Below are 11,485 nucleotides of genomic sequence, written 5' to 3'. Positions count from 1 at the left end.
ACTTTCAGCTCTCTTACCTTATGTATCTTTGGAAACACATAGCTAACCATGGTGGCTACAGCTCATGAAACATTTGTGAGCTTTGGCATGGAAGTAGTGTGGGAATTTAATTGTTTGGTTTGTTCTTTTAGGATAGATTTATGCTAATATGAATGTTGATTTGTCTTGCTTGTTTTCTCTTGGCCACAGGCTGACTGAGTGGGCTGGACTTCACTGGGAGGAGCCATTTCGCTGTGGAGTAACTGTGGATCTCTCCACATGCTGCTTGCTGGGAAGTGCTGGGCATTGTCAGGATTAAGACAGTGCTGAAGTCTGGGATGGGCCTTAAGGGCAAACACTCCCTTGTTTCTTCTGATGCTGGGATTTTTCTGTGGCCAGTCAGCTGAGACACCTACCACACATTAGCTTTTGTGGTTTTGCTGCTTGAACAAGGTTACATTTTCCCTCACTTCATCTCCTTTTGACTACTTTTTTATGTTACTAGTTTTTATTTTCCTTGACTGATTAATTTTCTCCTGGCTGTGGAAGAAAAGAGCCCTGCTGATGTTGATTTAAATAATGTCGAAACCAATGGGACTCCTATGGCTGCCTTTGATCTTCACCCCAGTGTGTGTCATGTTGAATTCTAACTTCCTGCTGTGGATAACTGCACTGGCTATAAGATTTACTCTCATTGATGGCCAAGCACAATACCCAGTTGTTACCACGAATTATGGCAAAATACGTGGTTTAAGAACACCTTTGCCTAATGAGATCCTTGGTCCAGTGGAGCAGTACCTGGGTGTTCCTTATGCCTCTCCTCCGACTGGGGAAAGGCGTTTTCAGCCCCCAGAGCCACCATCGTCTTGGACGGGTGTCCGCAATGCCACACAGTTTGCCGCCGTCTGCCCTCAGTACCTGGATGAGAGGTCACTGCTCAATGACATGCTGCCAGTCTGGTTTACAGCCAATCTGGATACTGTGGTGACATATGTTCAAGATCAAAATGAAGACTGTCTGTATTTGAATATCTATGTGCCCACAGAGGATGGTAAGTACTCTATGGACCACACAAGCATGCACTCACCAGTTCTACACATGAGTAGTAGCCAAATCGTTAAAGCATCTTGCTCAGTTTCCTCCATGTTTGGTCTGTGGAAATGGATCATGCCTCTGAACAGGCACCATACGTAATACTTTGTTGATTGAACATGATTACATGAATTCTCTCTCATGTTTCAGTGTAACATCAAACCAGAATTTCATTTGCAGGCAGTGGCCAAGATGTGTAAGCCAGTCTGAAGTTTACATTTACAGTACAGCTGAACATCGTTCGTAAGGGAGGAAAGCGGGAATAATCAATAACCAGAAGTAACATATTTATTTTCCATGCATTAATGGTACAAATACTGCCATATACTAATTTTTAAATGAGAATCTCGCCACTTATTTTTAGTTTAGTTTTATTACAATACCTCTGAGCTTATTGTTAGCTCTATTTGATTTTAATAAATAATATAAAATTGTTATAATAATTCAGTCTGCTGGTTTTGTTTCCAGGATTTTTACCTATGAAACTTTTCAGTCCAACTTATTTTTCTTCATTCATTAAATGTATAATGAAGTAAACATGATAGTATTATGCAGAGCAGAATAGGTGGCCTTAAGCTTTCATCTGTTTTCTGCAGTCTTTTCTCAAGAGAGCTACTTTAAACTACCTTCTGTAGGCAAAAAGAATGAACACAACTGGTAACACACAATTCTTTGAACTTTCTCATAATCTCAGACTTAAAATTTCTAGTTTATGGCATGCTGAATGTGTCTTTTGTTGTTCTGAATGGTATTGCTTCTTGCAGACAAGAAGACCTGTTTTCATCAGGTCCCAAATGAGTTAAGTTTATCTGATATCACCGGGAAACAAATTCTCCTGGCAGTTATATTTAATATTCTGCTAAAAGCCAGTTTTCAGCCACTTAGAAAGTAGTTACCAATGCATAATGTGACAGATTTCTCCCAGATATGCAAATCCCTTTACTTTAGCTGAGGGTTTGATTTGCATAACCAAGGCATTGTTATTTCTCAGTAACCATGCTCTAAATATGCAAATTTTGTACTTTGATTATTATAATCCTTCTGCCTTGATTGGCTTCTTTATTCAGAATTTCCAAGCTGTTTGCTAGCAATAAACATACCAGCTTCTTTTCCTGTTCTCATCAGCTAAAGCAAAAACTTGAAAGTTAAAATTAAAGCCGTAAGGTTTGAGAGTACTGGGGGCTCTGCAAACAGAAATACTGCTAAGGTGCGTAAATAAGTGCTCTGAAAGTAAAGATGTGTGTGTGGAGGCTCTGATGCGCATGTGTGTGTGCGCATGCTTGTAGACAAAGGAGCAGATCATTCTACTCAATTCTTTCCCTCTTCCAGTCTCATTGCACTGTATCTCGCTCCTTCGGTAGTAAGATAATTCTTTCCCAAATTTGTTTATGTTCTGGATTTTGTACTGGAGCTTTTGATTAGTCACTGGGGTAAGCTTGCTCTAAGAAAGCATTTCAGGTTAATATTTTATTTGTTCTTGCTGTCCAGGTATCTGATCTTTGCTAGCTCAGTTTTATTCAAGGCCCAGTGTTACTAAACTCATGTATTCCTTCAATCTAGTAAAAAGACTTTTCATCTATTAATTAATGAAGACAGGAAATTAGATATGGCAAAACATATACAAATATCTAGGAAAAAAATATTTGATATCGAATAGGTAATAAAATACCATGTGCTGAATGACTAGCAATCTATAAAATTCCTTATCTTGCCCGTAATAGCTAGATCAAAATAGATCAAAAAGAGAAAGGACTGAGAAATTTATATTTTGTAAATGTTTTTATCTGCTTAATTCCACAAAATATGTGTGTGTTCCTCCTGGTTTTAGATTTTGTTTTTACACTGAATAGCATCTAAATTGAATCTATCTTCTTTCATTTATCCTCTTAAAAATACAAACCCGTGCATAAAAAAAAATATATAGCTTAATAATGAGAAACAAGGTTTGATGTCAGTGATGAATGCAAGATTGCTTCTGTACAATATAACAAGCATTGTTAACAGATTCCAATGGGGAAATGGGAAACTTTAAAATTAATAAATGTAGTACATGATGTTTTAATTGTATACTGTATATCCTATTACTAGTTAAATATAACTTGTCTTTTTTGGTGAAAAAAATATGCAACCTTCTGCTCATAAAGATGATTAAGAACTGACCTACAAATTACATCTCCTAAGTCAGTGTGTCTCCAAATGATGCTAAATGTGAATAGCCTTTAATTGTAGTCCATACAATCTGATTAAATGCATTATGATTCATTACATGAGTTTTAGTTGGCAAAAAATAAGCTGTGTTGTTATGGAGACAGACCATGAAATTAGTTTTTGAAGCAAAATCTCAAAGTGAATGACTTTGAGTAAAATTTACATTTTCAATTCTTTCTCAAGTACAGATGCATTTAAAAGTGCTTTGAAACTGTTTTGTGTCTGGGAGAAAAGGTGGATGGAATCATCCAAACCTAATTAATGTTCTGACTGTGAAACATAATCTGAATAATTTTCTACTTTTTTTTTAAACTTCGGTGAAAAACATGAAAGAACTAAGTGTGATTGCATGCAGTGCTTACTTCAAACCAATCCTAGTAAATATCTAATCAGAATATAGCTCAGGTTTGGTGAGGTTTTTTGGTTTGTTTTGCTGCTGAACTTTTTTTGGTTTTGTTTTTATGGTTTTTTTTTTTCACTGTATAGCATGACCTGTTTCTTATTGCTTGTGTGGTTTGATCAATGGGAACCACATTTTGATCATGTACTTTGAATGAACAATTGAAGAGTAAATGCACATATCATTCATCTGATTTCAGAATCGCTTCACTAGCATTCTGCCTGTGTAAATGAATGGGAGTAGAATACAGTCCTTTTAACTGGGTAGGTAAGATCAGTTATTTATAATAAAATAGTTTGAAATGTCGGTACTTCTATTGGATTAAAGGACATAAAAGGCCATAATTCCTTAAAATAGTTGGAGCATCTAGGCTAAGAAATTAAAAGTGCCTTGTTATACAGTTTATGTCTGTATTAATCATAGCAGTTCTTTTGACCCTGAATTTCAAATGTCAAATAGCAGTAGAATCCTGTCAGAATTTTCCATGTTAAAATGTTCTCACAAGGCAAAAAGCATCTTTGTTTTTAGGGCTTTTTTTGCTTTTAATTTTTGGATAAAATATTTTTCATTATAGAAATCAAAACACATAACAGAATATTTCTGCAATTCTGGCTATGTGGATTTTTATTCTTTTGCTGTTGTTCACTGGACAAGCAGTTTTTACTGATGACACTTTCCTTAGGGTAACATTTGTATTTCAGAGATTCTAGGGTAGCTGAAGAATTACAGTTAGTTTGTTTTTTTTTGTCTTTGCCTTTGGAAATGAAAGAGTTGAGCCACTATAATCCATTGAGGTCTGTTTTATTTTTTCATAATATGTATAAAAATGCAATTATTTTAAAGATATAAAGTATGAGCAACAAAGATAAAATTTCACCAATTTTATGTGCCAAAGCTGTCATCATAAGAAATTACTCAGAACTGAAGCAAATAAAATATTTATAGTGAATTATCATTTTATCAAAATTACTTTCTAAACAATTGGCTTGATCTTCAGAATCATTTGTGTGGGTTTGTATTTTCATGTCTGTAACTTTCCACAAGAATACTTGAATGTCAGTTTTGAGGAGGTCATCTAGGGAAATGATATTGAGGACAGTCTGTTTATTATATCTTCAGTCTGAATATGGGTTTATCTACAGTGGAAATGCTAGATTGAAGAGGACACAGACTGTTAATCGGCTGTGTTTAATCCCTGGCCTCTATCATTTGAATCTGTGGATGCTGAAGGAGATTTCTAACTCCTGTCATAACTGCGAGAAAAAAAAATGCAACAAAAAAAGACCCTTAATTTGGATTTCTTTCAAGTAAACTTCAAAATTTTATTAATAACAAGGAAAGATAAAAATTAGAAAAATTCAGCAAACAAAACTCAACATGAACAAATCTTTATTTGTAAAACCCGCTCTGCTCTGATCAAAAAGGAAGATATGGGAAACTGAGAATATTGTCCAGGATTAATGGTATGTTTAACTGTGAGCTACCAGGAAGAAAAAAGTCTTGGTCAAGAGCAGAGAGATCAGCAGTGTTCTTTCTCTGGGCAATAATGTGAAGGAAAGGTACCTTCATTTTTTTAGACTCTGTGTCTATTTGACTAAGAAATAGAGAAATCTAAAAAACTTGAACAAAGTTGATAAACAAGATATGCCTTAGCTGATTTCTACAGCTTGTATGCTGGTTTGCTTTTTCATATTAGTCGAATGTCTGCTTAAGTATATAAGTGAGTGTTTGCAGCCTCCTCCTTGTTACTGCTATTGAATTGCAGTGTCTGTTTAACTTGGAAAAAGTATTTTTAGCGAAATTATACTGATAAAACTTAACTGATACTTTTTTTTTTTTTTCTTTTCTGGGGCGGGGCGGAAAAAGGAGGTGATAGTAGAAAGATGAGTCCTATCATTACAATTATTTGATTGCATGGAGTAAAAATACTGCAATTACTTGATCACATGGAATAAGAAAAAATGTTCTTTAATGGTTTCTTTATTAATATATGAATTAATAGTCTATACATAAAATAGTAACATAGTGTACAAGAGAGATGCAATATTGTTTAATATTACTTTTGTTGAATTATTAGTACGTGATAATAGCAATAGTAACTTTTATTTTCCAAATAAACTTGAATTTCTGTGCAAGATTCTCCTAAACTGTATGTCGTGTCAAGTTTCAGCAGATGTGTATTGGCATTTTTCAGGTAATCTCAAAATTGCAGTTGCTCTATTATTTGTTCAATACTTTTGTCAACTTAAGTAGATACTTGAGAATCAAATCCAGGATTTATGTGCATAGTTTTAAGAAATTAAATCCAGTATCTCTTGTTTACATGTTTATAGCTTTGATTCTTTTTCAAAATCATTGTTATGTGTTTTTGAAGTCGGTTATGAATTGTGTAATTGGTGTAAGAATGTAGAGTTTAATTCTGTTTTCTCAAGTATATTTTACTATTTTGTTTTTAATAGTACATTTAGTTATATATATTTGAACTGTATTTTTAAAAGCAAATTAAGTATAGGGTTTTTTTAACAGTAGTTTAAATATTTTTAAACATATTTAGGGGTGTTTTTTATTAGATTATAGCATTTGTACAGTTTCAGATTACAGATAGTGTTCTGAGACAAAACAGAATTTAACAAGAGTTTGTTCTCAGTTTTGAGACTGTCACAGTTTTTTGTCAGTCACTAGTTTATTTTTAGCCTCCACCCTTTCACTCAATTCTTCGTCTTTTTTTGGAAAAATTGCAGTTTAATTTTTAAAATTATCTTGCTATTTAAATGCATTTAAGTTTACACTGTGCAAAAATTATACACAGTAAGACATATCCTTTTGTAAAATGCTTGTATCACTTTGGAAAGTGAGAAGGATTAATAGTAGATAACAATCACAATACAAAATGATAATGTAGGAATTATTTCATGTAATTCCAGTTGTACATAAACATAAACTTTTTAATGTTGGAGAGCAAATTGCTCTCCATTGTGAAAGATAAATTCTTCATTGTGTCAGAGTGCCTCAAGCGAATTCTTTCACTGTTAGGGTCCAATATATGCCCTACTCCTAATCCAAAAATACTGCAGCATCTGTGAGAAGGAAGGCGGCATATGTCTGACTATCCACTGCCTACCAGGATAAAGCTGTGGCTAATCCAGGCCCTTATTTTACATTCTTGCTTTTAACAGTCACAAATACCTTCTGACACCAAAGAGCAGGACTCTAATCTAGATGAAATAAAGTTCTTAAATCCTTAGAGATAAATTCAGATTACTTGCTAATTTCAAAATGCTGCCCTTCCCTCCAGGAATTGCCCAATCACTTTACAGGATTGCACCCAAACAGCCTTTTCAGGAATTGATATGCAATGAAGCCTAGCAGGAAGACTCAGCATTCAAGATGATATTATCTAATCTTAACAGTATTTTTGACACAGTTTCCTTAGAGTTTCATCACTGCCTTATATTGAAAAACCTGTTAGAATGTGGGGAATGGTCTTTGAAACACGAATTAATGTTTCTTCTGCAAAGACAACTTGATGTTATCATCCTTTTAGTCAAAGAACAGTGTCTGTGGAGCTGTAGAGGCTGTGCCATTTGGCCCAGTGATGCATAAGAAACAGCCTTTAGTCGTGTGGGTCAGGAGACAGATCACAGGCAGTTTTACTTCATTCTGCGAATTCTCTCCCTCTTGTTTTGTTTGGGTGTTTTTTTTTCTTTTGCTTTTTGTTGGTTTTGGTTTTTTTGTTTTTTTTAAACGTAGTTTTCCTGTGCACACCTGCAAAACACGTCTTTGTACAGTGCTGCTTTTCACTGTGTCTTGCTTTCTGACAAAACACAAATTGACATGACACCTACTAACATTGTGGCAGTGCCTCTGTCCTACAGCAGTGCAGTGGTCTTCAGCAGAATTCTTGGTTGTGTGTGGATAGTGTAGAGTATACTCGAATTATAGCAGTGTCGTACAGATTTTGTATTTTTTATTTCCTAATAAGGCTTTGTGATCTCATTGATCTTCAGGTGTTTTTTTCACATGCGTCAGAAAATTTTGAAAATTATTTATACCTTTTCATTTAAATTTGGTTCAGTTTTTCTTACTTAGTTTATTAGTTGCAGCTTCAGATGAAATAGACTTGCTAAATAGCTCAGCTAACTCACAAGGCTCATAAATCAGTCTACATCTGTGGAAATACTAAAAGAAATTATCCCCACATCAGTATGATATTCACAGGTAGTGTGTGAATCAGACAAATTTTCAGTTTAGTTCTAGGAATGTTTAGGTATTTTCAAGATAAATTAACACAGGTTGGAAATAAAACAAATGCTTGTCAATTGGTCCTCAGATTTCCTTGCAAAATTGTTGAGAGCTGAAATGAAGACAAAAATTTTTCTTGAACATAATAGCTTTTTCCACAGTACTTTTGTCATCCTTTTAAAACTGAGAGAATAGCTCCAGCATTCAAGACTTCACGTCAGTGCTTCTTGCTTATGACTCCAGACAAAATTCTCAGAATGGTATATAATCAATTATGCATGCTCTCATTTTGTGATAGTATTAGGTTTTATCCAAATTAAAAAAAAAAAAAAAGTATTTTAAAGCTATCATTTTTCATTTGTGGTTGTGATATTATCGTTATCTGGAGATATATGGATGAACTTACGTTCTTAAGTAAGAATGTTTAGGGCTTTTTTATCTGGATGTTGCTCCTGGTACCCAAAGAGGCAGACAATAGGAAATAATTATTATAAATCCATGAAAATGAACTAATGCTTACAGCCATCTGGTGCCGATGTTAAAAATCCATTACAGAAATGGAAAATGTTTCTTTTACAGTTCTTGTTGTAGACAAATTTACACTGAAGAGTAAATTTACTTGCAATGCTAAGCCAAATTCCTATACTATATACAGGGAATTTTAGTCAGAAATACAATTTTGGTGCCTTGTTCCAAAACGCTTATTATTGCTGGGTTGGTGTTAAATGGATTTTTAATTGACAGGGCGTGACATATTTATTCTAATGGAGACAAATTACTTTGTGCTGACTCAAACAACTATTCAATTAATCACTGGTAATGTTTACAAGCCATCATAGCTGGAAATCATGGATACATTGTCTGATTTATTAAATATGTAGAAGGGCAAATAAAACCCAATCTAAATACATAGATTTCAGCCTCTTAGAAATTAATGAGAATCAAATTATCTTTTATGTGGTATTTTAAGTGTGACTAGAAAATTTCAAATAATAATTTTGCATTTGTAATACTGTCCCAATGGTTATTCTTTCACTTGCTCTTCATTCTTTATTCAGCCAGAAGAGGGAGCACAAGTTACCAGCAAACTAATTTTTTCTATCTCTCAGCAGTGAGAGCACTGCAATGATGCTGGTGAATGTAGAAGTAAACCATGAGAAACAGGTGCTAGTTTATGCCCTTCAAACATATAGGAAGGCATCCTATCCACCTTTCCCAAGTTGAAAATTTATAATAACTAGGGTTGGTTCCGTTTTTGTGGATTGAGGAATTTATGTTTGGAATAGAACCTATTCAAGCAAAGCATGCGCTCATGCTGACGAACTTACATGAAACTATAATAAATAATAAAAGTTTAGATGAGAAGCATACTGGGAATGCATCAGTTTGTGATTGAATAGCAAATAGTAATACTTGCTATGAAGGTCTTACAAAGCATTTAAATGAAGATTTGATTCCAAAGAAGAGAATTTCATCTGTTTGCTGATTTAGTAGAAACTTTCCTGTGTAAAAAGAAATAATTTGGTCCTTCTTATTTATTATCTCAATTTAGACAAGAGGCAGATTTCTATTCTTTTTTTCCAATTAATGCAGTTGACTCTCAGTTTTCTGTATTGCACAGCTGAATCATGGAAAATGCCAAATGTGTTTTGCATCCTCTTATTTCACTGAGACCAAAAATGTTAAGTATGCTGAAGTCTGATCCTCCATGACAGTACTGAGTGTTCAGCTTTTGCTATCATCACGTTGGAATTAACAGTATAACTAAGGTATATCAAGTCATCCAAAGTGCCAAATGACACAAATTTTGAAGGGCCTCTCCTCCAAAATGCCTTTCTTCCAGGCATAATGTACCTGGTTCAGAAGGGCTGGTATGTTTATAGTCTTGCTGATTTGAGATACTTCTATCCTCAGGACTCCTTCTACCTGAACAACAGATCTTGCACTGCCTTCAGGGAATAGGCTGGGTTGCAGCTGATGTCTAGGGTGTGTCCTCGGGAGTTGTATTTACTGTGGTAATGTGTAAAACCACCCATATGGAATGATTGCTATGCTTTGTTACTAGCGATTACTTCTAACTGTATTTAAGCCTCAGAAAATGACACAACCACTGTACGGAAGAGAGAAGCTTAGTATGACAGTCTCTAGGTGGGAATATTTTAATGAAAACAGATTGAAGAATTAACTGAATGCAAATAAATGCAGTAATATTAACTTTCAAAATGGGAAGAGTTTCTTAAAGTCATGCTAGGTGGTCTATTCTTTATTTTCATTATCAAGAAATTATCTATAATGCCTTCAGTCTTATATCCGGAACTAAACCATAGTTGATAGATTGATTTTGTGATTTTTTTTATTCTTAGCTGTAGCCATTTTCAGAATAAGCCACTGAGATGCACAAGCCATAATACTTTTTTCTCTTTGTTCAGTTTCACCCTTCCTTGTGACCACTTGTTCTTACTGACTTTTGCCACCATTTCTTTGCTTGTTTTAAAAGTGAGCACCTTTGCTCGCTGTACAAGTGAATGCCATAAAATAGATGTGGCCGCAATTTCCATTTCTAGAAAAGGATTTATCCAGATATTCTTCATGATTAAAAAAACCCCAAACAAACAAAAAAAAAACACCAAAAAACAGAGTTACACACAAGACAGAAGTTGAGGAAACAATGGCTATGGCTTTTAAACAATTTTTGGAAAGGAGATGACAAATAAGTGGATCAGAAAATCAACTATGCAGTGGGTGTGAAAGGATCAGATGAAGAAAGAAAAGCCTGATTCTCCTTTCATGACTTACTCCTGTAATGGACTCCCTCAGTGGTCCACTCAGTTATTCCTGGCAAGTTGTGTTTTGGCTGTAGGGTAGTACATGAGGATCCAAATGAACCCTATGGTGGTACATTAAAGTTTTCTATAATTTTGTGCTTATTAGTTGTTGCTGTAGGTTTAATTTTTCAATTTTAGCACACAGGTCTTGTTTGCATTTCGGTTGTCATCATTAAATGTTCATCCCACACTACATGGTATAAATATGCTCAGGAAGTACTTAGAATATTGCAAGACTCAAAGGGGAGATAGATAGTGTTCGGATATTAATAGTGTCTTTTCTCTAAATGCATAGGGTTGCCTATAAAAATGCCTGATCATCTAGGAAGCCAGTGAAAGATCTCCATCATGTAATGCCTTCAGTTCAACCAGTTGTATTCAGCTTTTTTAGCACCTTTATAAATGTGGCCTTTAATACTTAAGATAATTTTATATTATTCTGAAATAATTTGAGGAGTTAGTAATCATAAGTTTAGAATGTACCAGCATGTATAAGTTTTAAAAAATATAATGAAAGTAATACTTCATGCCATTTCTGAGTGCTGCTTCTGGATATATCTTAATATTGTATCAATATTCTAAATGCATGCTATTTTACCATGCTTGTTTTGCATATCTAATATAGTATATCAGGAGAGTTTAGTATTGGGATTATTAACTGATTTCTTTCAAAATGCAAATAAATAGCTTTTGGATCTGCTTGTCTGTAGTTTGTTTTTTTTTTTTTTTTCCTGTTCTG

The 11,485-nt window shown here is 34.3% G+C and overlaps 1 protein-coding gene across 7 annotated transcripts in view; it reads left to right on the top strand.

The window, feature by feature from the left end:
- Positions 1-448: 448 nt before the first annotated feature.
- NLGN4X (neuroligin 4 X-linked) overlaps positions 449-11,485 on the top strand; it is a 119,910-nt gene continuing 108,873 nt past the window's right edge. For 6 of the 7 annotated variants that reach the window (XM_005151420.3, XM_031051169.2, XM_005151419.3 and 3 more), the window contains exon 1: positions 449-1,030. In XM_005151420.3, coding sequence (XP_005151477.1) covers positions 559-1,030 — 472 coding nt within the window. In that variant the 5' untranslated portion in view covers positions 449-558. Of the gene's footprint in view, positions 1,069-11,485 lie in introns of all 7 variants that reach the window. The other variant, XM_034060081.1, reaches the window with a different exon arrangement.

This window comes from Melopsittacus undulatus, chromosome 2, assembly GCF_012275295.1.
Source record: "Melopsittacus undulatus isolate bMelUnd1 chromosome 2, bMelUnd1.mat.Z, whole genome shotgun sequence".
Lineage (NCBI taxonomy): Eukaryota > Metazoa > Chordata > Aves > Psittaciformes > Psittaculidae > Melopsittacus > Melopsittacus undulatus.
Note: the sequence above shows the minus strand (reverse complement) of the source record. Positions and strands in the feature narration are given on the sequence as shown.